Here is a 27,416-nt window from a genome sequence, read left to right as displayed (position 1 = left end):
TATGCAAAGGCATTGGTGGTATGGTTTGATGATTATCATGATGGTTTTGGCGATTGTTCATCATGATTCATTACTAGGATGGAGATTTTGGGTCATGACATGCCTTTTTGCTGTGCCGCTAGACTGGTTACCGATTTTCAAGTCGATGTTATTGGGATTGGTTATGCTCGGCATCCTTTTAGGGTGCAAGTTGAATTAGGGGTTGATTCGACTTTTGACTATCGTCGTCAAGTTAGAAGTTGGAGTATGGCAAATTTCGACTCTGATCGAGTCAGCATCTAACCCTATCTATCTCTCCTCCCCTCTCTAACCCACTTACTGATCTATGAAACAAACCACTTGGCTGATGGAGAATAAATGACACACTATTTATAAAACTCATTGACCATGGCTTTAATATCATTCGTTACTACTTAGAGAAATGAGTAATTACATTTGCGCTATCATTCTAAAAGAACTAGTTAACTTACAATTAAAGTTTCTTATAATTATTAATAAAGTCATATCTCACTTAATAACGAACCAAATAAAGTTCACCCACTTATATGGATAATCTATTGATCAAATCCATTCAAATTGGTCTATGAGCCTTGAAGGTAAAACTCTTTTACATTTTGTACTAATTGGTAAAGCCAAATAAGTAGTAATATCTTTGATGGTGGCTTAATGAAAAATAATATTTCATACATAGGTAAAAATTACCTTTTTTTATTTTTGGACCAAGAAACAACAAATTACATATATTATTGGCATTGTTATCTCTTCCATAGGACTGCTCTATTCCATTGCTTGAATTGTTATTAAAAATCTATTATTATGTGTGAAAGATGCCACCTTACCTTATTCTGTTCACGACTCAATGTTAACATTTTCAAATCTGCTTTAACTTTTACTATAAGTTATTTACAAAATAACACGATAGTTTAGGTGAGTGTCACATGGTGCTACATGTTAAAAAAATGAAGTAATAAGTTTTTTCTATAAAATTTAATTATTTAGTAATTAACGTAATAAATGTCAGGCTTATTAAAAAATAATAATAAAAAAAGAAGAAAGAGTACTAGTCCTAACGGCTACGAGCAGTCATAGCCCAAACCACTCATAATTTCTCTTTTTCAATCTTTGCAGCCTGTATCAGACTTATGGATCCAGAAAAAGTCAAGCAGAAAGCCCAAGCCTGTCAATACGGCCCAAAAAAAAAGCCCATATTTCCATTAAATTTTGCTACTTTTACTTTGGGAAATTTGTTCTCTCTCTCTCTCGCTCATAAACCCTAAACCCTAGCCGACCAAGAAGAAGACGACGACGTCTAAACCGTGAAACCCTCTCTTGTCTCCCTCTCTGTGTGAAATACGACCAGGTAAGCTGCTCATGCTCAGCCTAGTTCCTTTTGGAAGTGTATATTTAGTTATAACTTGTTTGGTTGAGCTTGGCATTTGATTTTGCGCCAAAATTTGCCTTCCATGATTTCAAAATTGGAGCTTTTCGTCGCATATATTGCTGATTAATGTGTGTCAGAATCCATCAACTGCTGGAGTTTACTATTTCTGCTTATGTAGTTGTGTGTGTGTGTGTGCGTGCTTGCGCTTGGTGTGGTGTTAGTCATGTGTTTATTTGAATTAGGTTAGTCATGGAGAGAGAAATCCATTTAGCTCCTAGCTTAACAATTTTTTTGTCAAGCCAAGCTGGGGCGGAGCTTGGAGCTCGAATAACCCAATATTCCTTTTGGCTCAGTTCATTCTGCACCCATTTAACTGATTCAGTTGATAGTATCATTATTTGTGTAAAATTGTTTGATGGGTTGTTGCATATTTGCCATTTTGAATGTGTACTCTGTTTCCACAGCTGCAATGGGTGCTAATAAGAAAAAGGGTGCTAAGTCACAAAAACCTCCACCTAAAAAGAAGCAAAAGAATGAGTTTTTTACTGCTAAACACACAAAAGAAGATGATGTTTCCGACCATTCTGATAGTATGAATGAAGAAGTAGAGGAACACGAGGATTTTGATGGAGATGAGCAAGATTTTGGTTCTGGTTCAGAAATTTCTTCTGATGGGGATGATCCGTTAGCTGATGATTTCCTACAAGGAAGTGATGATGAAGGTTGTGATTCTCATATGTTAAGGTTCTCGTATATTTTTTTCTTTCAATTTTTGGTTATTTAGTTATTTGAAGTTATTTTATTATATTGATGCAGAGAAAGGTTCGGGCTCAGGCTCAGACTTGGGGTCAGATTCAGATGAATCTGATATCGAGAAGAAGTCAAAAGCTATTGATGCAGAAAGGGCTCAAGAAGAAGAAGACGCAGAGAAGGAAATTCAGCTCAACATTAAAGAGGAATCTGATGAATTCAGATTACCTACCAAGAAGGTTTATTCTCGTTGCCATGTTATGATTTGTAAAATAATTAGTTGACAATTTCATTGATTTTTCTGTCTTGATCGGCTGAAATCTTCTACCATGCTTTTATTTTATTTTTAAAATAACTTAGGAACTTGATGAAGAGGCACGTGGGCCCCCTGATCTTTCAAATCTCCAAAGGAGGATAAAAGAGAGTGAGTAATATTTCTTTTAGTTTGTTTTTTATTTTGTTTTTATCTTTTACTATTTTCAAAGTTCTTCTGCTTTGTTTTTCTTCAAATTTAATTTTAAAATTTCCTTCAGTTGTTCGAGTGCTTTCAAATTTTAAGGCTTTGAAGCAAGAGGGCACAACACGGAAGGATTACATTGAGCAGCTTAAGAAGGATTTAAGTTCATACTATGGCTACAATGATTTCCTAATTGGGGCTTTAGTCGAGGTGGGTGATCATTTCTCTCTCTTTCTCTCTTGTCCCATGTAATCATTGTATCTATGTTTTCTAACCCCCTCCTCCCCCAACAAAAAAAACTTGTGTTTCTGGGCTTCTATATAACGATTTGTGCGCTCTGTTACAGATGTTCCCAGTTGTTGAACTTCTGGAACTTATTGAAGCCTTTGAGAAGCCTCGACCCATATGTCTACGAACTAATACTTTAAAGGTGACATAACTGTTGTATGCTGCTAGATCTTATCTGTGACTACTTTATGTTTTTCTTCTCGATACTATAAAATATTGTTTTGACTCAACTTAGACACGGAGGCGGGATTTGGCGGATGTTCTGATTAACAGAGGAGTGAACCTAGATCCCTTAAGCAAGTGGTCAAAAGTAAGGAGTGGTTTATCTGTTTACTTTCTGTTCTCTCTCAATCTTATCTTATACTTGATAATATAATAGGTACTGATATGGCCATTGCAGGTTGGACTGGTTGTATATGATTCACAAGTGCCCATTGGTGCAACTCCTGAATATATGGCAGGTTTCTACATGGTAGGTGGCTTCATTTGTTAACATTCTACTGACACTGTATCTCATTTCACTTATTCTATGTGGTGTCCTTAGGGCTCTAATTTTTGTTTTTCCACAGCTCCAAAGTGCAAGCTCATTTTTGCCTATCATGGCCCTTGCTCCTCAAGAAAGGGAACGGATCGTTGATATGGCGTAAGTCATACTAAAAGATGAAATTTTTAGCTGTTATTTTGTGTTGTTTTTCAGACAAACTATGTGGTATCTGGATTTTATGCAAAACTGTGCACTTCTTTGCAAATGCCTGGGTGACTTGTAGCTCCACTTAAAAGTTAAAAGTTCTTTGTGTTGCAAATCTGTGCTATTGTAGTCACGCTTTTGACACAATCTCAGGTAAAGAGAGTGAAACAGATGTAATATCTTTTGCTTATTGTGGAACTACTTACTTGCTTAAGCCTCAGGCAGAGGGATCAGTAAAGTAAGTAACTGAAATGTGGGACACATAATCTCATCTACATGTACAACTTGCGTGCATCTCTCTCTCTCGCACAAACTTTGTTTGTGTCAAAAACATAAGTGTCTGAAACTTTCATAATGTTTACTGTAACATGAAAATAAAAATAGTCAGAATGTTTATACAATTCTTCTGCTAGTATAATTATCACTACATTCTATTGATTTTATAACAATTATACCCTCATGCAGGGCTGCACCTGGTGGCAAAACAACATACATTGCTGCTCTTATGAAAAATAGTGGTATGTGGTAATATCTAATTATTTTAATTGATTAATGTGTTATGAAGGTCTTAATCTGTCATAGAGAAATATGACGCAAGATATCTATAATCTAACCCCTAAGAATCTTTATTTATTTATTATTATTATTTTTTTAATTTTTGGCAACTATAAAATACTGATCTTTGTTCTTCTTCATGCCTCAACTACTTACTTTCATCTCATGGATGTAACTTTCTTTAATTATGAGCTTTGAAGTATTTTTCGATCATCTTAGTTGCACAGTTTACTTTTAAAAAGAATACATTTTAAATAAAGGCAGTTAAATCTGCAGTATTTAAAAACAAGCACAGTACTTTATTCTAATGGTTAATATACTAATAGCTGTGAGATTTTTTTTTTTGAAAATTAACAGGAACATTAGATATCTACACGAGACAAAGTTTATTCCTGGAGGGTCAACTGTGTTTATATTAATTATGAGAGGGTCAACTGTGTTTATATTGCCTGAAAGGAAAAGATACATAAGGCTTTGTTGTTAAGATGTCCTTGTGCTGCCGTGACCACTCTTTTCTTGTTTGTTAAGTTCATGTAGAAGTTCCATAATTCTATTTCATTAATTTTCTGGTGTTCTGATGCCATTTCACCAGGAATAATTATCGCAAATGAGATGAAGGCACCAAGGCTTAAGTCACTCACTGCAAATCTACATCGAATGGGGGTGACGAACACTGTAGTTTGTAACTATGACGGAAAGGAGGTTTGATTTTTGTTTTGCATGGTTCTTGCATAAAATTTAGAAAGTTAATGTTTTGAGGAATGCTTGATTTTATCAAAGCCTGGACGTTTGTTTTGTTAATGTTGCATAGTTAATTTTGTGGAATGTGGAATAGAAAAAAAATTTCTTTTTATTGCAAAATGGTTCTCAAATTAATTGAAATGCGTAATGATTATGTATGGGGATAGCAACATTCTGATTACCTATTAGTTTAAGCATGTTAAACATGGAAATTACTTCACTGTTATTATTGCTTTATTATGTATGATGATAGGAACATTCTGATTATCTACAAGTTTAAGCATGCTAAACATGGAAATTACTTCACAGCATATTATCATTGCTTTTCCTAAAGAAGAAGGGCTTGGACTCGACTAATGTATAAGATTTTTTAGTTTTTATTTTTTTCATTCTTCTGTTTCAGCTCCCCAAGGTTTTGGGTGTCAATACAGCTGATAGAGTCTTGCTGGATGCCCCTTGCAGTGGGACTGGGGTAAGTAATTGGGGTGATGTTCAACTATTTACTCTCCTTGTTTGACTTCTTCTTTCATTAACTATTTTACAAAACTAAGTGATCTGTACTTATTTTGCAGGTCATATCTAAAGATGAGTCTGTTAAGAACACTAAAAGCTTGGAAGAAATTAAGAAATGTGCACATTTGCAGAAGGTGAATTTGTACTTTGTACTTTATACTGTTCCCTAGTCAAGTCCCAATGACGTTCTAGCTCGGTTTGACGATTTGAAAATGAGATACTCAAACTCGGAAAATAGTTTACGGTTTTTCTAAAAATTAAAGTGGCTTTTTCGGTCAAACCAAAAATATTTTCCGTCGCACCAAACACCTGAAAATATGGAAAAATGTTTTTTGAAAATCATTTTATGTCAAAACAAACGGAGCATTAAAGTAGAAAATTTTAATGCCAAAATATCAAAATGGAAATACTATTCAGTGCTCCATATACCCTAATATTTTGAAACTGAAGTGCACCAAAAAGTTTCTAGTTGTGACATATTTTACTTGCCCAGAGAAAGGTGGCAAAATTACCCTCTTTCTTTGCCATTCAGATGCTTTAGCATGTGAAGCTCTTCTCAAGCTGTATTCTTTTTTCTGTAGCAATTGATTCTTGCGGCCATTGATATGGTGGATGCCAATTCAAAATCTGGTGGATTCGTTGTTTACTCCACCTGTTCCATAATGGTTGCTGAGGTTTGTTTATAAGGACAATCTTGAGGATTTCCAAGTACGCTTGCTCTTTTTTTCCCCTTTGTTTTTCTTTCCCGTCCTAAAGTTACATCTTGCAGAATGAAGCAGTTGTTGACTATGCACTCAAGAAGAGGAATGTTAAATTGGTGTCTTGTGGGCTTGACTTTGGACGTCCAGGGTAACAATAATCTGTCAATTTTGTGCACCATAGCTGCTGTCAAACCTTGTGAATATCCACATTTAATTATGTTTTCCTGTCTACCAGGTTTATTAGGTTTAGGGAACAACGCTTTCACCCATCCTTGGAAAAGACAAGGCGTTTCTATCCTCATGTTCACAATATGGATGGCTTTTTTGTGGCGAAGGTAGGTACCAGTCTTTGAAAATAATGTTGTTTCTTAAAAAGCAAACATTTTTTTCCCTAATCGCAAAGCTTGTTAGTGTGTGCGTGTGTTGGGTTGGTGGGGAGGGGGGTTTTGGAGAAGCCACACGGCCCACACCTTTGATAAAACAAAATTCAAATGCTTCTGTAAGCATCATGTGCACCTAAATTTGTCACACCTGGCAAAAGGAAATGAATTTGTGATTCCAAGCACCTGCCTGAAATGATGGACTCTTACTTCTTTAGCTTCCTAACTTTAGCTTGCTTGACTCCATAGACAGGTAATATAAGTGATGGCCTTTGCTGTAGCTCTTCAAGTACTTCTGAGATTGCTTAAACTTTCTACTTTCTCAATTATTTTGTTATCTAATCCCAAAGTATAGAATGCAAAAGTTGTCAACCACTAGAACATCTCTTTACGTAACAGGCCCATACTATCAGTGCTTCTAACCACTCAAAATCTTACCCTTAATTCTTCAGTTTGGTAAATATAGTTTGTATTTTCCCTATGGAAGTAGTACTCTTATCAATTATATCAATGTCTGCGCCAAAAAAAGAAAAAGAAAAGGAAAACAAACTTAGCGGCAAGAATGCTGGGGAATTGACAGTCTAGGCTTGGAGTTGGATACAGAAAACATGAATGTCCTGCAGTTTAGCCTTGTTGCAACAAATGACAACTTCAACCAGAATGGGTTTTCTTGAAAGTCGCTCTGTCCAAATTTAGTATTTTGGACCTGACTTTCTGGATAGTTTATGTAATGTCCCTGCACTTCAGTTTATTGCGGGTAACTTTGATTTCTCCATCTTATTATTTTTTACAAAAATTTCTTGCAGTTGAAAAAATTTAGCAATTCAAAGCCAGCTGCAGAACATTCTGATGAACCGTTAGAAACGGTGGAGGGCGACAGTGGAAATAATGCTGTGGAATTGACATTTGACACTACAAAAGAAGAGGTTTTGGAAGACGGTGTTATTGAAAATGGAAAAAAAGAAGCACATACAACTGCCAAAGAAGGGTATAAAAGGAAATACCTAACAAGAGAGGAGAAGAAGGAGAAAAGGAAATCCCAATCAAGAGAAAATATCTCGAAAGCAAGGTAACAGCAGTCTCCATGTTTCACCAAACTCTTTCATCCATTAAAATAATTGCATTCTATACATCCTTTATAATGTAGGTTTAAAGTTCACACAAATTAGGGTGTTGTTGGTCTGCTTTGTACAACCAAATCTTCATTTCTCTCAAACACTTGCAGGGAAGAGAAGAGAAGAGCATTGAGGGAAAATAAGAAGGCTGCACGCGAGTAGTGGAAGAAGTGGAGCGACTAGTGGCAATACATGAATCATGGTCGATAAATTACTAATGGTTAAGTTCTGGTACAAACTGCCTGCATTACTGTATTAACAGGGGGAGTGTTCACCAGAGAAGCTCATGCACGCTTTTGCAATGTGATCACAAGATAATCAAGGGGTTACTTCAACCTTACTGTAATGATCTCCAGCTTAGTATTTATAATATCCAATTTTGTTTTGCTAAGAAAAAAGATATCAAAATTTGTTCTTGTAAGCATCAGTGGAAGGGAAAACTTGTAATAGCTCGCACTTCTTGGTCTTTACAAGTTTTAAAGGTTTTGTTTATTTGGAAGTAAATTTGTTATTGTTTTTGTTTTCAATACAAATTTATATGCAATTTTAGGATTCGGTTATATGAAAAAATTTGAAGCTTTGCCCCTTTTTTTTTCCTGGGAAATCCACATTCAATACAAACTCCAAAGTACAAAACAGCCATAGCTTTATGAAGTTTTGGAATGTAGGATCCATATTTGAGTTAACAAGGCTTTGTTTCTCAAATGTTTGTCAAAGAATCAATTTTGATTATTACCCTAGTATCATCAGTGTGCTGTTTTGGTGGTAATTCTGTGTTTAATTGCATAAATTGCTTAGCACTATAACTTTAAATTAACCCCCATTTTCTGCATGATAGGATCCTTTCAATTTTACTTGGAGGACTTATTTTGATTTTGCTTTGTTGCATTTAGGTGTATATACGGTCTTACGTCGTTTAAAATTTTAAATGATGTGATAACATATTTACTAAGAAATAACATGTATACCCTCCATTAGATTCTATATATATATATATATAAGTTTTTTCTGAAGGGAGTATGTGGGCTTTTCTCAAAAATATATGAGTTAGAAAAAGGGAGTATGTGGGCTTTTCTCAAAAATATATGAATTGGGTTTGAAAAACGGAACCCAAAAGAGACGGCCCAAAATATCCATAAATGTTTAAAATTTTGAAATTTATAACACTTTACTCCAAATCTAGGATCCACTAAAAATAAAGGAAAAATATTACTTTATTTCATTTAGGGGCCATTATCCTCTATCATGGTCCATTCCTCACAAATATCTTCACAAAACTTTAATAATGCAATGAACCATAAAAAAAAAAAAAAAAAAAAAGGAAAAGAAAGTAAAATAAAAATGTAGTCATGGTAGGAGAGGGTAAGTCTCACCCTTCATCGATCTTGTTTCCAACTCTTAAAAGAGTTTGTTTGCGAGTGGGTTAAGGAGTTTTTATTTTTATTTTTTTTAAATGTTGGAAAAATTACAGTTTACCCCCAAAGTTGACAGTGTTTTTGAATTCGAATACTAAAGTTTCAATTTTTGCAATCCACCCCTCAAAGTTTCAAATTTTTACAATTTGATCAAATGTATCCAAAACTTTCCATATTACCCATAATTTTTTATTTTTTTAAAAAAAAATTCGCTTTGGCCATCAGTAATTTTTGCACCCTCAAATTTGTTTTTGTTTTTTTTTATTTATTTATAAAAAATAAAAATTAGGGGCAATATGAGAATTTTGGGATAATATTGGTCGAATTGAAAAAAAATTGGAACGTTGTAGGGATAGAGTGCAAAAATTAAAATTTTATTGTTCGAATTGAAAAACGTTGTCAATTTTAGGGGTAAACTGTAATTTTTCTTTTTATTTTTATTTTATTATTTTATTATTTATTTATTTATTTTTTTTCGGGTAACCCTTTGAAGTCTTTAAACCTTAAAACCCTCGAAGCCTTTCTCTCACTCTCTCTGACTTCTTGTTGGGCAACCCTTAAACCTTAAAACCCTCAACACCCTTCTCTTTAGTTTAGCCTCTCCGCTAAACCTTAGAACCCTAGCAACTAAAACCTCCCCGAGGAAAAGGAAAAAAAACACACACACACACGCAGAGAAAGAGAGACAGAGAGATAGAAAAGTACACCAAAAGAATGGCCAGGCGAGATGAAAGAATGTCTGAAGAAGAAGAAGAAACTGAAGCAGAATCAATGTCTGAGTCTGAGTCTGAGTCTCAGTCAGGAGGAGAAAAATCGAAAGGAGGACTGGATTACATAATGAGTCTTCCAGATGTGCCTATGAAACTCCCACCGCACGTGGAGCTCCAGAGAACCCGCGTCCTCTGCAACGCTGACGCTCCCAACCATGTTTTCCTCTAACTCTTACAAATCCTTTTTGCTATTTTACATGTCAAATTCTTCCAATTTCGTAACTACCCATTATTTGTTTCTGGGTCTTCTTCCAATTTCATAAATACCTCTTATTTGTTTTTGGGTCCTGTTGTTGTTATTGTTGTTGTTGTTATTGTTGTTTTTTCTGTCTGGTGTGAAATTTGAAACACCCTCAAACTCTACTTTATGGGTTCTCTTCGTTTTATAAATTATTAACCTCCCTCTTAATTTTTTTTGAGGAATATTAATTAAATGGTTTAATTACTGCATCTGTTTAATTTTTCTGTGGCAGTACTTGTTTATGTATATGTATATATACATGTATGTAGCCGCAGTTAAGCCTTATGGTAATATGTATAATCATGTTTTTTCCAATGTTGTACCAATTTCTTTTGTTTGCTGTTTCATAGGAGGTATTAAGTGAAATAGAAATTTGGATAAAAAGTTCTTTCGTTTTATTTTAAAGATTATTTGCGACTGATAGAAGAAGACTTGATCCCACTGCCCTGCATAATTTAATTATATGCTTACTTAGTTGAGTAAAATAGAACTTCGGATTAAGGTTCGTTTTTTTAAAAATGATTTCGTCTGAAAATATAAAATTTGTCCCTCCAAAGTAATTCAACTATAACCTTAGCTGACTTCTTATTCTTTTTCAAACGAAGTGGCATAAACAGGAAACCCAGAATTACAGCCCTTTCTTTTTCTTTTTTCTTTTTTTTTTTTTCAGTTTTTCTTTGTAACCGCACAGAAGTCTTCGGAATGAAAGAACAAGCTAATTCAAGTATAAGCTTAGTTGGTTGAGTAAGATAGAAGTTTTATTAAAGTTCCTTTTTTTTAAAAAAAAAAAAAAAAGAAGGAAAACTATCTGGAACTGAAAAGACAAGACTTTATCCCTCTGCCTTTAGCATAATTGAACCAAGTGATGTAAACAGGAAACCTTGAATTGTAGCCCTTTATGTTTTTCACTTTTCCTTTCTAACTGGTCAGAAGTGTGAGTGTTTGGAATTGTTGGTTGTTCTTTTTTTTTTTTTTTTTTTTGCTTAGTTTCTTACATCTTTTGACCTTGGTGTATGTAGACAGATACAATACAATATTCTGGTGCTTTTGCGTCTGTTGGAGTAGATAATAGTTTTCGATTGGACCATTTCCGCGACAAATTTAGAGTTGAAGTGATTCGATACTCAGATGAAGACATGGAGTTTGATATGATTGGTGTAGATCCAGCACTTGCCAATGCATTTCGGAGAATCCTCATTTCTGAGGTTGTGATATTTATGCACGATTCTGTCAAATTAATGTTAAAAATACTCCAATATGCCTGATTTCATATTTAATTCTCTATGATTTGGTAGTACTCAGTTGAATTGATTAGAAACCTATTTCTATTATCTTCATCCATCTCTGTCAATTTCTTTTTAATTTAGATTATGGAAGGGGAAGAAATCTATTTCCTTTTTCTTATGCTTCATTCGCACTTCTATGATAAATACCATGCTGTTTATATGTGAACCTATTTCTATTATCTTCATCCATCTCTGTCAATTTCTTTTTAATTTAGATTATGGAAGGGGAAGAAATCTATTTCCTTTTTCTTATGCTTCATTTGCACTTCTATGATAAATACCATGCTGTTTATATGTGAACCTATTTCTATTATCTTCATCCATCTCTGTCACTTTCTTTTTAATTTAGATTATGGAAGGGGAAGAAATCTATTTCCTTTTTCTTATGCTTCATTTGCACTTCTATGATGAAGAACATGCTGATTATATGTGAATGATGGGTAAACATGTACTATGTTGCACCTTCTCTTGAATATTGGGATTTTATATGCAGACAAGTATTTAGTTTACAATGTGGTATTAGTGGTAATGGTGAATTCGCTTGGGTTGTTTTGCATGCAGGTTCCAACGATGGCTATTGAAAAAGTTCTTATTGCAAATAATACATCCGCAATCCAAGACGAAGTTCTTGCCCACAGATTAGGGCTCATTCCGATCAGTGTTGATCCGAGGCTTTTTGAATATGCAGGTTAGGTTCAGATAGACATAGTGGTCCAATTTTTGACGGAACAGATAATACCACGTTTTGCTTGCCCTTGCATTTTTAAGGAACTGAGTGTGTATTTTCTTATTCTTTTCAACCTTAGATGGTAATCCACTGAACGAAAGGAATTCCATTGTTTTTAAACTCCATGTTCGTTGTGAACGAAAGAAACATCTCCGTCGCACAGGTATAGTTCTTGTGTTTTATGGATGATATTTTTAGCTTTTTATTCTCAAAACTTAAGTTGATTATTATTATTTTTTTTTACTAATGGTGGTTATTTTTGATGATGATGCAATGAACAATGCAGTAAAAGCAAGTGACTTGAAGTGGTTACCTAATGGGTCCGAGCTTCTGGAATCAGAAAACTCGAATTCAAGTTCCTCCTCGAAACCAAAAACCTACACTGAATTTACTTGCCCCCAAGACTCTCTACCAGAATTTTCCGACAATCCAATTGGCTTTAAGGGAAAACTTGGTGATATTATTATTGCTAAACTTGGCCCTGGTGAGGTAAAGCCTATTTTTTTTTTTTTTTTTTTTCAATACTAGTTATCTTTGGACAACTGCAATTGTATCTCGTTTGAAGCTTGGCTTTTATGATTTTCTAGCTCTTTTTTTTTTTCTTTTTTTTTTTTTCCTTCTTCTTCTAGTTAGGTGTTTCTCATGTATACTTTTAATGTACTTGGGTGCGCTTTACACTTTTAATTATATCTCGATTACTTATTAAAAAAAAAGTGTTCCATCTTTTGTAGGAAATTGAACTTGAAGTACATGCCGTTAAAGGCATTGGTAAAACACATGCAAAGTGGTCGCCGGTGGCAACTGCTTGGTATAGGATGCTTCCTGAGGTGAGATGATATTTTATTTAGGGTTGCATCTTGACACTATGAAGGTTTCTGAGGAGCAGGTGTATTAATAGTTTACTTTATTCAGGTTGTGCTATTGGAAGAGGTTGAAGATGAGGTGGCTGAAAATCTTAAAAGTAAATGCCCAGTTGGAGTTTTTGACATTGAAGATGTTGCCAATGGTGAGGTGTTCTTTTTCTTTCTTTGACATTTGTTCTCTAGGTGCTTTACTTATCAAAAATAAATAAAAATTGTTCTCTAGGTGCTTTAGATTGTACAGACTGATAACCTATAAAAAAAAAAAAAAAAAAGATTATACAGACTGACGGCAACGGATTTTATGTTATAAATGCAAAATAGAATGCAGGTTTTATCCCAATAGTATTCATATAAAAAATAATAATAATAAATAAATAAAAAAATTAAAAAAAAGGGTTTTGTCCCAATAGTGGATGTAGTCTTGTCATTAAGCTTTACATGCAATCACATTTTCCTGTTTCTTTGGGAGAACTCACTTTCCTAATTGATGATTTGTCTGTTGGGCAGGTAAAAAAAGATTAACCGTCTCCCAACCACGAGCTTGCACTTTGTGTAGAGAATGCATCAGAGAAGGAGAAGAATGGGAGAAACGTGTGTCACTACGTCGTGTTAAGGATCATTTCATATGTAAGTATTGTGGTGTTCATGCATTAATTAGAGCTAGGCAGGACATTTTGCCTATGAATTTTGGGTCAGTTGGAATCTCCACCCCCATATCCATGGGGCTGATGGTTTCATATTCTGTTTAGTGGGTGGGTTAATTGCCAGGCACTAATTAAAAAAGGCAACAATGCAACATTTCTCAGGATAGTAGGATAGTAACACCTAATTGGTACATGGTCGCTTATTTGTTTAATGAATGCAAAAGAAAAGTAATATTCTACCACAAAGGAAGTCGTTGCTTACATCCCACCAGGTTGCTGCCTGAAATCATCGAGTTACAGCAGACATCTTATATTCAAGATGGAAGCAATTGAAATATGGCCCAGAGCTTTGTCTCTATATAGGGTTACTCCAATAACATGCTTTCTGGCAGGTCTTGAGGCTTGAGAATGAAATCCCCTTGATTCCTTCTTTGAACGTAATTTGACAAGGTTCTAGGTGTGTTGTTTTACTGCATGTTTTTAGTCATCTGAAAAATGCTTAACTAATGGTGTAAAAGACTCATGCATAACTCAGTCGAACGAAAGTTGCCTGTTACAAAACATTCTTAAATAGGGCCTTGTCTTCTGCGATGCAGTGAATACTGTGGGATCCATGTGGGTCCGCGTATGCCTCCCATAATGAATAGGTACATCAATGGTATTTGAACCAAATTGCATCGTCTCCCCTCATAAAGATGATTCATGTTGATGTGGTCCCCTTTTAAATTACCTCAATTATCATCTACTCCATACCATGAAGTTGGATACTAGTACACACCAAAAAGAAAAACAAGACAGCCAAACCATCTTGCTAATAGGACAGTGGAAAGATCCCATTGGGCTTAGAGAATGATTTTAAACACTCGAACTTCAGAATAATTGTTCTTGTTCATTTGTCAAGAAAAAGAGGAAAATGTGTATTGTTGTTTAGAGAGGAGCCTGATTACTTGTATAAGCTTGCAAATCTGCGCATTACAAGGCAACTCTTATTCACTTTTTAAACTAAAATGAATATAGGGCTGTAACTGTTTACTTTTAAGTGATGAAGGTGATTTAAAAGTTCGAAGGGGTTGGCTCAGTGGTTGGACAACCTGGGACTTTGAGTATGCTCCTCAAAGTCTTAGGTTCGAAACCCGCTGAATGCAAACTGTTTCTTGAGGCCATGGGACTGGGGGTTTGCCCCTTGAATTAACTGAGGTGCACTTGCGGAAAACTCCTTGCCGAAGGTTTGTGCACCCTCGGGATTAGTCGGAGCAAAGCTCCGGATACCCGGTGCCAAATCACACAAAAAAAAAAAAAAAAGTTCCGGTACAGCTAAACTTGGATCAATGCCAAACAAGGGCCTCCTAGATCTTCAGTTTCAATAAAATACAATTTATAAATTTTTTTTTTTCTCCCACACACACAAGTTATCTCTGCATTTGAAACAATGACAACAATAATCATGTTAGGCACTGAAACTGATGATGATTCCACCTTTTTGACTTCCAACAACATTTAATCATACATAGTTCTTGAATTTTCAGTATGTACAGAACATGGTTCGGGTTCAATATTTGTTAATTGTATAAAGATTCTGAGATCAGTTCTAAATTTTATTTGTTTCCTCTTGCTCTACAGTTACAGTTGAATCGGCTGGAGCATTACCTCCTGATGTACTATTTACTGAAGCTGTGAAGATTTTGGAAACCAAGTGTGAAAGTGTGATTTCTGATCTCTCTTAATATGCTTTGTTCTTCAGATAATTAAAAGAGAATGAAGTAGAGAGGACTGCAGAGGATCTAGTTTACTATTTATGCATGGTTGATTACTGATGTTTGACATATTTATATCAAAATATAAAAAGCTATTTTTTCATGATTTCTTGAATCTTCATGAATTTCATTCTAACTTCCTCTTCTAACTTCAAAATATAAAAAGCTATTTATCACTTGAATGTTTGGATAAAATTTACATTCATTGTAGTGAACAATCGATCTATGGTGTGTTGGTGTTCACTTGAATGTTTTGCTTTGGGCTTCATAGTCATAGACAGAATGATTCCCATCTGCTCATAACCCCAGCTAATTCTTAGTCACTCAATTCTCAGGAACTCACATAAATCCTTCAAATCATGGCAGCAAAAATAAAGATTGCACAATTAATGCACTTTCCTTAATGAATATATGCTCGAAATCATGTTAGCTTTTGCTCAGCCTGAGGCATAGCAGGCTTGAATGATACTTTGTATGAATGTCCTATTTAGTGCTTCTCAGGTTATTCAGCACAGCCAGGGAAAAAGCTAATGATGGGATTTAAATAGATCTCTGTGCATGGACTCCAGCTCTTCTGTATTGTCATGATGGTTAAAGTATCATAATCCTATTGATTCATCTAGGGTTTTTATCTTGGAAAGGTGACATACTAGATTGAAATATTAACCGAGCATGTAATTCGCACACATTTTTAACAAGATTGGCAGAGTGTGTGATTCTAAGATTGAAACTTCGTGTGAAAATTTCATGCTCTAAGGACAAATGTCACCCGTTTATTTTTCAATGTGTGTTAACTCATTGTGAGAAGTAATCATGCATTAATTCTAGATTATTAAATTGACATTTGTCCTTCGCACATGTAATTTTCACATGCATTTCTTATTAAGATTAATAGAGCATGTGATTTTAAGATTGAAAGTGCATGTGGAGATTATATGTTTAAGGACATATGTCAGTTTAAACGTGTTTGCATTGCGGTTGTGGCTCATCTGGGCTTATTACAATAACATAACTTTTGGGGGGTTGTTTCCAAATTTATAAAAGTTATTAAATCACATGACCTAAAAACCTGTGATCCATTGGCAGAGTCGTTGAATGTTGTCGTGGAGATCTTCATTTGGATCTTGTAGCATCTTCTCCTTAAAATGTAGGATTAAGTAATTACAAAATTGGTCCACCAGCTTTTGATGAGTATAGTTATTGAAGTTTCAAAAATGATAAAATTGGTCATTGGGCTTTCTGATTTTATAAAAAAACTCCTTCTGTCTATCCCGTTAGCGAGCCATTTGCCACGTGTAAAAAGAACAAACTGCTCCAATCACATTGCGCCACATGTGCCATCTCTATGCCAGATCATCAAACACCACCATATACATCAAATTGTGAAAGCTTTAGACGATTGGGACCACTGTAGCAGGAGACTGTAATGGTCAGTCTTAAAATAAACAAGAAGTCTTAGGGTTTGATGGAAAAGATTCTGTAATGTGCATGTATATATTTCTTAAACTGATGAAAGAATTATTTTTATTTTTTTTAAAATTTTTTGGTCACTGCACAGTTCCATTTGTAATTGATGTCTATGTGACCATGTGGCCAAGCCTGGAGATTAGGAATAAAGGCATCCTGTTTCTCTGGCACCTCACTAGCCCTATTATGCAAATAAATCATATATAGGCTCTACTTTGTTTTTATCTTCTATCATATTTCTTAAAAGCCTCTACATTGTTTCCAAAAAAATATATTATATTATAAAAGCCACAATCTTCAACTAGGTTTTCGCTACTCTTTTCATTAGATCCGAATTCTCTGCAATTGACTGTCCAAATTGCAGTTTATTGAAAAAGAGTCCTGATGAGGTCTACTTGTCCAACAAGCAAGTAATCAGGTGAGCTCCATGAGACATTCTCTCATTCACGGATTGTGCAAGTTACAATTCAATCAACGAATTAATGTCAGTCCCAATTCTTTTTTTTTTTAATCATGCCTTAAGAAGAAGAAAAAGGAAAGTAGCAATTTGAGTCATTACCATATAAAGCTAACAATTTTCACTTTTAGAAGGACCAAATTTGGCAGGGAGATTAAAATGCTAAGCAGGACAGCAGTGTAGGCAGAGTACTAAATTTGATGCCAAATATGTATAATATGTAGAACGAGTAATGCTAAACGTAGAACTTTTGTCATTCTTTTATCTTCTAAAGATGGAGTGCATTTAAAAAGAATTGTGGTTGGAAATGTAAAACAAATGTGTGTTTTAAAATCGCAGGTAAGGTGGTATGTTTTTAGAAACAAACAATTTTAAAGACTAAACTGCGATTTTAAAATCCAAATCACTATTTTACTAAAAGTCCAAACACTTAATTGTGTTTTTAAAAAATTGTGTTTTCAAATCGCACGTTTTGAAACTACAAACCCAAATGGACCCTAAATATCGATTTTGTTCACAGGCATTTCATGAGCACGTAACATCTTAACAAACTTGGTATAAAAGTATACCAATAAGGAAAATGCATGGAATATTACAACTCTTACTATAATTCCCTTACAAACTTGCTTAGCGGTCTACATAAATATCACATTGTGTCATATAGGTGAAAAAATTAGCAATAAAATTTAATAGATAATGCAATTGTTTAGTGGATGATATGAAACACGTAAATTGTCACTTTCAGCTTGTAAAAAACTAGTACTCGATGATCAAACCAAAGGGTCAAATCAAGTTCCAGAAAATTTGCTTATGCTTATGGAATTATCAGCAAATTGGTTGCCCTAATATTTGCATGCTATCTATGATTAGTGTGTCAAGATGTTGTCGCCATGCGTCTTCAGTATACTTGATTGATTTGGAAATAACCCAAAAAAAAGGGTACTTCTTAAGTTGGAATTTCCAGCAAATATAGACTAAGAAATATCTCAAAAAATCTATGCCTTATAATTTTCTAGGTAAACAAGCAATTTGGTTACCAACCATAGAGTAGAGATATGATTTCAACGTTTATGAAGAAAATTACTCATCTTCCATTTGAGGTTGTGGGAAATGGAGAATTATTGCAATAACTATGCTGTCCATGCTTGCCAAAGAGGTAAAGAATCAAATCAATTTGGAAAGATTGAGCTGTTGGGTTTCTTTTGAAACATTCCTAGACAGACAGAACTATGTTGAAGGGCATGAGTGGCTACAATTTCACTTCACCCCATCTAGATATTGTTGGAATTTAATTTGGATTTTGTGGTGGCTAAGTGGAATATAAAGATTTTTAAGAATTTGTTGTCTAAATTGTTAATAATTTGTGCGACAAATATGAGAGAGCCTATACGAAGTCTATTTGCCAAAACAGATTTTGATTAGAGCGGGTGAACTCTCATAAAATTATCTTATATTTACTACACGAGCCCTCTTGTTGGTCCCATTGGTTGAGGTGGCAAGGGTCACAGGTGTGGTCGGGGGTTTCCCTACTCTGGAGGTCCTTCTCCTAGAATTCTTTTATATTTATTGTATGAATTGCTAACGACGTGAACAACAAATTATTGAAGATCCGAAATTTCGTCTTACTTGCTTGTACAAATACTTCTGAAATGAGATACTTGCACACGTTTTTCAATGATTCCTTCTCTGCCTGGTTTCATCCTGTTAAGGAATAAAAGCTCTGCCAAAAATGGTTGTGGAAAATCCTGCCTAGTGTTGTTCGTGACAGGCCAATTGAGGAAATCCCAACAAGGCTATAACCTTTCCTTTCTCTCACTCCATTAGCCTTTTCTTGTTTTCATGTTCATCTTCCTCTTTTTTGCCAATATACCTAAAACAAGTCATTATCATATAAAACTAACACTGGAATACTCATTTTCTACTCAAGAAAATTGGACCATTTGGAGGTCTTTGGATAGTACACTTATTTAAGTGATATTAGGGGTACTACAATTTTTTACATATTTCTTATAAATTGGCGTGGTAATCTACCTTAACATTTATTATTAAACAATTAAATTTATCGGTCAAATTTTGTTACTTTTTTTTTTTCACGTGAAACTTACGTAAACTACCATGTTAGTTTGTAAAGAATTTATAGTGGTATAAATATTTGGGATTTGGTTTCTTTATGGGATAAATACTTGGGTTTTGGCTCTTATTATTAAAGAAAAGTAAAAATGGCAAGTAAGCATAATTTCTATCCATCATTACTCCCAAACCCTAACCCAATAATTAGCTAACCCCACCTGCTTGACCTTTCAATAACCCATCATCCTGGCCGTCCATCTTGATCAACCACTCGTCAACTCAACACCATCATGGACCATTTGCCCATAACTTGATTATACATGACCAAAAAAGAGAGGCAAAAGTAGGCTATTTATGGACAACTCAATGTTTGGCATTAGGCAAGGACCCCAACAGGAAACAAAAGAAAAAGAAAAAACAGAAGAAGGGGGAAATCAGAAATGTTAGCAAAGGGGGAGATAATGGTCATTCCAAAAAAAAGTTGAAGCCCTAAATGGGAAATTCAAAAAGCAGAAAACATAAGGAGACAACTTGGAGCCTTTGGAGGCCCATATGTTGACTCAGACCCTTCTGTTTGGGAACAAAATACATTGAAATAATTGAACCAAAAAAAAAAAGAAAGAAAATCTCTTTAACTTTGACTCTCTCTCTCTCTCTCTCTCTCTCTCTACAATACATGGATTGGTAGCCCACAGAGACACCCAACTCTTTCTAACACACTCAAAGCAATTTTCTTTCTTTTCTCTCTCTCTCTTTCTTCTTTTTCTCTGTCTCTCTCTTTCTCTCTGTCTCTCTCTCTCTCTCCACACATTTGAGGAGAAGGAGCTCTCACACATTGGTTTCTTTTATCTCTCTCTACAGTGGAGAGTGAGTGCTCTTTTCCCACTCTGCTAAAGCGAAGGACCCCCCAAAGTTCTGATCTTTGAGACTCTCTCTGAGGTACTCTTTTGGGCTTCTTTTCTCTTTACTTTTCAACTGGGTACTCTAATTTTGCTTGAGTGGGTTTTTGCTTCTCTTTGCACTCTATTTTGTTTTTTAGCAACCTGTGTCTTTGTGGGGTTCTTGGATCCAAAGAGGTGGGTCTTTGTTCTTGGAGATCTGTATCATTCCTCTTTACTTTGTTCTTATCTTTTGCTCTTTCGGCCTTTGTTGTGTATCCAGAGCTATGAAGAATCTACATTTTTGTGGTAATCCATTGAGTCTCTCTCACTTTTCTATGGTTCTTTGATCCATGACATTTTTCCTCTTGAAAGTTTTATTTTTCTCGAAAAAAGGGTTGGCATTTTGAGGTAGATGATGGTGTTTTTCGATTTTGTAAATTTTCAGCCTATTTCTTGGTTGGTCTCTTGATAGTGTTTGAGCTGTGATCTGGGTATGCGTGCAATCTCTCTCTCTCTCTCTCTTTTTTTTTTTTTTTTTTTTTTCCGGTTATATAACAAGTTTTTCATTTATTGTTAGTTAAATAATTAAAGTCTAAGCTACTAGAGCATAGACTTTTTACTTCGTTACTGCTGTTGTAAAGGATGTTGCATGAATTTGGGTTTTTGATCCAATACATGGATCATGTAGATATACGGGTGAATAATGTTTGTGATTCTCTGTTATGTTCCTGTTTTTTGCTCGAATAGTATTCTTTAATTTGTGTGACCTAGGTTATGGTCTGAATTTGACAACTTTTATTCAAGCATATTATGTATGTTGCACATGGAGATTTCTCTTATATGTTTTTTTTTTTTTTTCTTTGCTCAAACAGTGTCCTTCAATTAGTCTGACCTAGATTATAGCATGGATTTGACAACTTAGATTCAAGCATTTTATGTATGTTGCACGGTGGTGATCTCTTTTGTTGGTGTCTTGTAGATTTTGCCCTGCTATTGATGGACTTGGAGATGGAAATAGTTGGAACTGTCAATGGTGGGAGTCATGTGGTGAAATTGGGGGATGAGTGATGGGTTTTGTTCAATTTGATCTATTTGACAAGTCTGCATTCTGTCGATGGCGTCAAAATCTGGTGCCAGAACTTCTCCGGAAAAACAGAGAAAATTGATTGGTAGTCAAACAACAGAAGGAAATTTCCGTAGGCCTTCACCATTACAGATTACGAAGACTAGCAAATCGGAGCCAGTGACACCAAGAACATTATCCAAGAGTGTGCAAGAAGTAGCATCAAAGCAGGTTCCTGTGGAAACCAAAGAGGAAAAAAGATCGCTGAGTTCTCATCAAAAGGAGTCCAGTAGTTCTTTAGCTGGAAAGTTAGAGTCAAGTTTATCGTTGGGTGAGCCAAAACATGTGCCAGCTTATCTAAGACCTGCAGTGAACGAGACTAAGAGTTCACTAGAAGGTGGGGCTGATCAAGAAAAGAAACCATCAGAGTATGTAGTTAGCCCAGCTTCGGCTAAAGTCAGTGATGGAACCAACAGTGTTGCCAAGACAAGTGGGAGTGCCAAAATTAGTGATCGAGCCGATTTTGTTGAGAGTGGGAAGAGTAGTATCTGCAGAGGTAGCACAAGCAGTGACGTGAGCGACGAAAGCACTTGTAGCACCTTAAGTAGCAGTATCAACAAACCTCACAAGGCAAATGACATTCGATGGGAAGCCATACAGGCTGTCCGAGCAAAAGTTGGTGTATTGGGTATGGGCCATTTTAGACATCTTAAGAAGTTGGGTTGTGGTGACATTGGAAGCGTGTATCTTTCGGAGTTGACTGGAACAAAGTGTTATTTTGCATTGAAGATTATGGATAAAGAGTCTTTAGCAAACCGTAAAAAACTGCTTCGGGCTCAGACAGAAAGAGAAATACTACAATCTTTAGACCATCCCTTCCTCCCGACCTTATATAACCATTTTGAGTCAGAAAAGTTTTCATGTTTGGTGATGGAGTTCTGCCCTGGTGGTGACTTGCACACACTTCGGCAGAGGCAACCAGGGAAGCATTTTTCTGAACAAGCAGTAAAGTAAGAAACTTGTCCCTACTCAGAATCGATATGGTTCAAATGAGGCACATAAATTTTTCTTTAACTGTTTTTGTTAGTCCTGGGGTTCATGCTTTCATATTAAGATTTAGTTCTTTTTTAAAAAAAAAAAAAATCTTTGTCATCTTGCTTTATTCCAAACGTATTGTTAAAAGTTGGACCTTCAGTTTTTATGAGAGTACCTACTAGTCTCATACTGTGGAATAAAATTTTGATTTTATCTCGCTGATCTATAATATGATGAAAAACTACTCATGCAAACAAAATCTTTTCAGGTGGAGATATACATGGGCTCCAGTAAATTCCCTAGGAAATGTTGTTATGTGTATGAATAAATTTATATAGAGTGATTAAATATCAATTTGGAGGAAATCTTCTTTTCTTTATTAGGTGTTGTGCATATTGGGCATTGAGGAGCAATTGTGCATGTGCGTGATAACAAGCTCTAGAGTTAATGTGTTTCTCAAATAAAATAGGAATCAATGTTAAAACCCAATACATCTAGAAGATCTGTTAATTAATTTTTTTTTAACCTTCATTGGCTATCTACATGATAGTTTATTCAGAGGGTCTTTCTTTCTCTTCTTCCAAGCTGGACTATCCTATTTGCTAAAAGAAATGGCCATCTCCCGGATATTGAATAGTCTGCTTAATTCTTCATTTAATTTTTCAATCAAGCAAAACAGTTTCATTTGTCATTAGAGGGAATGACAGGGAGGACATTGTGCTGCTTGGGCTAATTGTGAGGATAATAATGACGTGGTTGTCCCAATGGCCCAATCAGTAGGAGAGATGTTTGTAGTTGCTTTGTCAAATGTGTTGATAGGGCATTTGCTGGAATGCACTTTGGTAATGCTAAAGATGTCTAGTGCAATAAACAGATATAATACATATGAACCAGCACAATGGTGAGAAATTTGATGAAATCATTGGCTTTTTGGGTTAGTGGTTCTTGGTACATAGAGGCCTAGCATTTATGTGCTACTGTATAAAATAACACGAAAAGCTATAACACAGGTTACTACAACGGTATCATACTAAATAGCCAAAACAAGTCCTTTGTATCATTTTTCTTTTAACTGAAGAATTAAGAGAACAAATTATGATTACAGTTTGAAGGAGTTGATTAATGAAGTTTTAGCACCCTAATTTTGTTTGGCCTGTTTCAAAGATAACTGAACCCACCTCTCTTTTATGTATTTCCACCTTTTAAAAAAATAATAAGAAGAAGAAACAATGCCCATTAAAAAAAATTCAGTATTGAACCCTAGTGAGGAAGCAGTAGAAGCTTTTCTACATCTTTGGCCTTAATCTCGGGCTGACCTACCGTATGCATTGAGAATCACCTTCCCCTTGAGACTTCAATAAAGTCATTCTGGAAAGTGGCTTGTGAACTGCCGTAAACTTCTGACTTGTCATGCAAAATCGATCCAGCTATTGAGAAGGGTGCAAGTTTACTAGCTTGTCAATGAGATTTGTAAGCTTCCATTTGTTTTTCTTCTTCTAGAATTCCCTCCTAAGGCTTGAGCATTTGTTAAAGAATGAGATACTGGGGTCACTTGGACCTGTGCTTTGTCCTATGTTCTCTTGGGCTTTTTGCCTCCACTGAAACCAAATACAATATCTAAAGGATTTTGACTCTTTTTATCTGCTGGAATGTCAAGAATATGCTTTGGTTTTTTGTGATGCTCGATATAGAATAATTACATAGCAAGAGGAAATTCTCTGTGATTGCACTCGTCAGTCCTGTGTCACATAATTGTTGCAAACCAATAATCTTGCTGCCTTGCATACAATTGGCTGTGATTTTCATTGTTATTATCTCTTAACCTTCAATATGCAGGTTCTACGTGGCAGAGATTCTCCTTGCTCTGGAGTATCTCCACATGCTTGGAATTGTTTATCGTGACCTCAAACCGGAAAATGTCCTTGTGAGGGAAGATGGACATATAATGCTTTCTGACTTCGACCTTTCCCTCCGCTGTGCTGTGAGTCCAACACTAGTCAAGTCTTCTGCACTTGAGTCAGAACCCTTGCGCAGGAACCCGGTTTATTGTGTCCAACCAGCTTGCATTGAGCCCTCCTGTATCCAACCATCTTGTGTGGCGCCTACGACATGTTTTGGGCCTCGTCTTTTTTCAAGCAAATCCAAGAAAGACCGGAAACCCAAGAATGAAATGGGAAACCAAGTCAGTCCATTGCCGGAGCTTATTGCAGAGCCAACCAATGCTCGCTCAATGTCATTTGTTGGAACCCATGAGTATTTGGCACCCGAAATTATCAAAGGTGAAGGGCATGGCAGTGCTGTTGATTGGTGGACTTTCGGGATCTTTCTATACGAGCTCTTGTTTGGTAAGACTCCTTTCAAGGGATCGGGGAACCGGGCCACTTTGTTCAATGTTGTGGGTCAGCCATTGCGGTTCCCAGAGTCACCAGTGGTCAGCTTTTCAGCAAGGGATTTGATAAGAGGCTTATTAGTGAAAGAGCCACAACATAGGTTGGCATATAAGCGAGGAGCAACAGAGATCAAACAGCATCCCTTCTTCGAAGGCGTAAATTGGGCTTTGATTCGGTGTGCTAGCCCACCAGAGATCCCAAAGCCGGTAGAGATTGAGCGAATTCCAGCCCCTATGCCGTCCACCAGTGACAAAGCTGCTTCTGCAGCTGATAAAAATTATTTAGAGTTCGATTTCTTTTAGTTATTTTTCAGAACCAATCTGCTATTTGTTTTTGTTTTTTCTTTCTTTTTTCGCTTGAGAAAGATGTAGAGTTTCTGAAATGTTGATTATGTGAAAGTTAGGGTTTTTACATCCATAATGACAATATGTTTATGTTGTTATGAAACATTTTCAAATTTGTGTTGCAGAAGTCAAATGTTCTTCGTTCATGATGCTCTCTGCTCCTGTGAGGAATGACTTAAGCCATTGAACCATCCATAGTCATACCTGTATCATTCTAACTTTTAAAGCACATATATTCTGATTTATTGAGAGATGAATGAATAATCAAATGGTATGGCACAATTTGTTGGTTATGGGAGAACAAAAGTATTGTGCTATATGAGTGTAAGTCAATTTCTTTTCCTTTTTTTTCTTGTTGAGGAAACTTCTCTAGTATCTTTGGTTTGCTTTGAAATCAAATAGCTCCCTCAGTTTACAAAGTATCACAAATGGTGCATGTGGACAAATTAAAAAAGCAGCCGTTTATTTTTTAGGGAATATGATATTTTCAATTTCAAATGAAATAGATTGTAGCTGGTTAGTGTTTTTTAGATGGGTAAAATTGTCATTTTAATTTAAAATGACAATTTTACCCCTCTAAAATACACTAGCTAACTATATATTATGAAATGAAAATGAAAATAATAATTTTCCATTTTTTAGAGCATTGTGGTTTGATGGCATGGAAACATGACTGAATGCGTTAACCAATTTGCCAAAAAAATGGAAAATGGAAACCAAGTGAAATGTGCTGCTATATGAATGGGCTGGGCTTGGGCTTGGCACTGGAGCAAAAACATCGATGCGGTGAGCGTGGATCGAACACGCGACCTTCAGATCTTCAGTCTGACGCTCTCCCAACTGAGCTATCCCCGCTTGTTTGAAAAGGTCAGTCAATATTAAATTATCTCTTTGACATATTGGAATATTCACTAGTACATGGCATATTCGGTAGTTATCAAATATGTTTTTTTTAAAAAAACAAAAAAAAAAATTGTTTTTTAATAATTCCTTTTAAGCTGTGGTGGGAAATAGCATCCCAGTTGACATCATACGAATTGCTTTAAAGTAATAGTAACACGTCACTATCAACAGAGAAAGTCAATGAAATCTTGTATCATTATTTTGTGGTCCTATATCTTTCCATTATTGCATTAATTTCTCTACGTAAATCTTTTTTTTTTTTTTTTTATGGTCAAAATTTTTATATATTGTTGAATTTTGCAAGTCAACAAAATTTACATACTATTAGCCATTCAAATTATTGCTTTTAGTTGAAATAAGTTCTACATGTTAATCCAAATATTTAAAGCTAAACTTTGAGAAGGAAGGGGAATCCAAAATTTATCTAACTTAATCTAGACACCTTTATACTGTAGGAGATTGCGGGTTGCCCAAGTAAGTGAGGGGCGGCTCAAGATAACCAATCTCTTACTTTCTATGGGGTTGGTCGAATTGCTAGTAATTCAGACACCGTAAATGCAAATAATTCAAATCTAGGATCAGGATTTCCAACAATTATAAAAAAACTGTACATTCTCAAATTATGAAATTCAAGCCATTTCTTACAGTGAACTGCTTAAAAAATGTCCCCTATTAATAAGGTGGCATGTTACAAAGTCACTCGGAAAAATATTTCCCTATAAAAGACTTTTTATTCACTTTTGAAGATACACTGTCTGTTCAAAAAAATCAAAAGACAACTTTTAACTTAAAACTTTTGTACAACATACCGAACATATAGAGCGAGAACCTAATGAAAATATACTTAATTTTTAATAAGTTGCATTTTTTAAAGCCGTTTGACACAAGGAACGTCTTGAATCCGTAATTTGAGAATTTATAATTGTAGAGAATCCTAATCCGAATTTCAAATAATGCGCAAAATGCTGGATAAGTTAATGGGTGTTCCTTTTGGTGGTATATTTCTTATGCTTAATTGGTGGAAGCAAAATAAGAAAGAAAAAACGTTCCCTAATGAAAGGGAATGTTGTAGAATATCATCTTTACACGCAGGGCTATCATTTTCTTGCAATAACGAATTGATTCCCTCCCTGCAATCAACTCAGGAAACACAATTTTGAATTATTTGGGCATCTCTTGTCTTGTAATGCCATGTAGCATAGTGTGCCTTTTGGCATCACGTCTCTCTTCTCACTTTTGAAAAATATCACAAATCTTAGGATTTTTGCTTTTTAAAAGGGCTAAAATATTATATTTTTGCTTTAAAAACTAACAAATATTTGGAAGAGAAGCGCTAGGGATTTAAACAAATAAACTCATAAAAAATTTTAAAATGACGTGTTAGGGTTTTTAAATTAAAAAAAAAAAATGCAATTCTCTCTCCCTTATCTGTCACTCACGGTCTGCCACGTCAGTTTGAAAAAAAAAATTAGTTCATTTGTTTGGCTCCCTAACACTTCTTTATTTGGAAATAAACGTGTTTTTTTTAAAAAAAATA

General features: G+C 35.2%; 3 protein-coding genes and 1 non-coding gene across 7 annotated transcripts; 3 read left to right on the top strand and 1 right to left on the bottom strand.

Moving 5' to 3' along the window:
- The first annotated feature begins 1,265 nt into the window (after window positions 1-1,265).
- Window positions 1,266-8,160, top strand: LOC132175117 (26S rRNA (cytosine-C(5))-methyltransferase NOP2B-like). Its single transcript, XM_059586949.1, has 18 exons — window positions 1,266-1,360; window positions 1,846-2,103; window positions 2,198-2,370; window positions 2,492-2,555; window positions 2,665-2,798; window positions 2,935-3,018; window positions 3,112-3,186; window positions 3,277-3,348; window positions 3,446-3,519; window positions 4,030-4,082; window positions 4,712-4,821; window positions 5,264-5,332; window positions 5,433-5,507; window positions 5,955-6,047; window positions 6,143-6,222; window positions 6,310-6,409; window positions 7,261-7,523; window positions 7,680-8,160. Exons 2-18 carry the CDS (start codon window positions 1,851-1,853, stop codon window positions 7,729-7,731), a joined length of 1,824 nt encoding a protein of 607 aa, XP_059442932.1. The 5' UTR covers window positions 1,266-1,360; window positions 1,846-1,850; the 3' UTR covers window positions 7,732-8,160.
- Window positions 8,161-9,513: 1,353 nt separating this feature from the next.
- Window positions 9,514-15,375, top strand: LOC132175955 (uncharacterized). Its single transcript, XM_059588055.1, has 9 exons — window positions 9,514-9,911; window positions 11,015-11,200; window positions 11,843-11,969; window positions 12,088-12,171; window positions 12,295-12,497; window positions 12,740-12,835; window positions 12,921-13,014; window positions 13,379-13,498; window positions 15,136-15,375. The coding sequence occupies exons 1-9, from the start codon at window positions 9,699-9,701 to the stop codon at window positions 15,237-15,239; spliced, it is 1,227 nt and encodes a 408-aa protein (XP_059444038.1). The 5' UTR covers window positions 9,514-9,698; the 3' UTR covers window positions 15,240-15,375.
- A 4,556-nt stretch (window positions 15,376-19,931) lies between these two features.
- Window positions 19,932-25,221, top strand: LOC132175954 (serine/threonine-protein kinase D6PK-like). Of its 4 annotated transcripts, none has more exons than XM_059588050.1 (3): window positions 19,932-20,202; window positions 21,124-22,217; window positions 24,079-25,221. In XM_059588050.1, the coding sequence occupies exons 2-3, from the start codon at window positions 21,259-21,261 to the stop codon at window positions 24,932-24,934; spliced, it is 1,815 nt and encodes a 604-aa protein (XP_059444033.1). In that variant the 5' UTR covers window positions 19,932-20,202; window positions 21,124-21,258; the 3' UTR covers window positions 24,935-25,221. The 4 variants fall into 4 exon arrangements, with proteins under 4 accessions (XP_059444033.1, XP_059444037.1, XP_059444034.1 ...); XM_059588054.1 differs by lacking the exon at window positions 19,932-20,202 and adding an exon at window positions 20,262-20,339; XM_059588051.1 differs by lacking the exon at window positions 19,932-20,202 and adding an exon at window positions 20,348-20,450.
- A 537-nt stretch (window positions 25,222-25,758) lies between these two features.
- Window positions 25,759-25,831, bottom strand: TRNAF-GAA (transfer RNA phenylalanine (anticodon GAA)). Its single transcript has one exon. It is a non-coding gene; the product is annotated as a tRNA-Phe (tRNA).
- Window positions 25,832-27,416: the final 1,585 nt, after the last annotated feature.

Source organism: Corylus avellana, chromosome ca3 (assembly GCF_901000735.1).
Source record: "Corylus avellana chromosome ca3, CavTom2PMs-1.0".
Taxonomy (NCBI): domain Eukaryota; kingdom Viridiplantae; phylum Streptophyta; class Magnoliopsida; order Fagales; family Betulaceae; genus Corylus; species Corylus avellana.
Note: the sequence above shows the minus strand (reverse complement) of the source record. Positions and strands in the feature narration are given on the sequence as shown.

Bases quoted from the DNA above. Each gene is read 5' to 3' on its own strand.
- LOC132175117 (XM_059586949.1), top strand. From the start codon at position 1,851: ATGGGTGCTAATAAGAAAAAGGGTGCTAAGTCACAAAAACCTCCACCT. The intron at 2,556-2,664 runs GTGAGTAATATT...AATTTCCTTCAG, and splicing joins CCAAAGGAGGATAAAAGAGA to TTGTTCGAGTGCTTTCAAAT. The intron at 5,508-5,954 runs GTGAATTTGTAC...TTTTTTCTGTAG, and splicing joins AATGTGCACATTTGCAGAAG to CAATTGATTCTTGCGGCCAT.
- LOC132175955 (XM_059588055.1), top strand. From the start codon at position 9,699: ATGGCCAGGCGAGATGAAAGAATGTCTGAAGAAGAAGAAGAAACTGAA. The intron at 12,172-12,294 runs GTATAGTTCTTG...TGAACAATGCAG, and splicing joins GAAACATCTCCGTCGCACAG to TAAAAGCAAGTGACTTGAAG. The intron at 13,015-13,378 runs GTGAGGTGTTCT...TCTGTTGGGCAG, and splicing joins CATTGAAGATGTTGCCAATG to GTAAAAAAAGATTAACCGTC.
- LOC132175954 (XM_059588050.1), top strand. From the start codon at position 21,259: ATGGCGTCAAAATCTGGTGCCAGAACTTCTCCGGAAAAACAGAGAAAA. The intron at 22,218-24,078 runs GTAAGAAACTTG...TTCAATATGCAG, and splicing joins TTTTCTGAACAAGCAGTAAA to GTTCTACGTGGCAGAGATTC.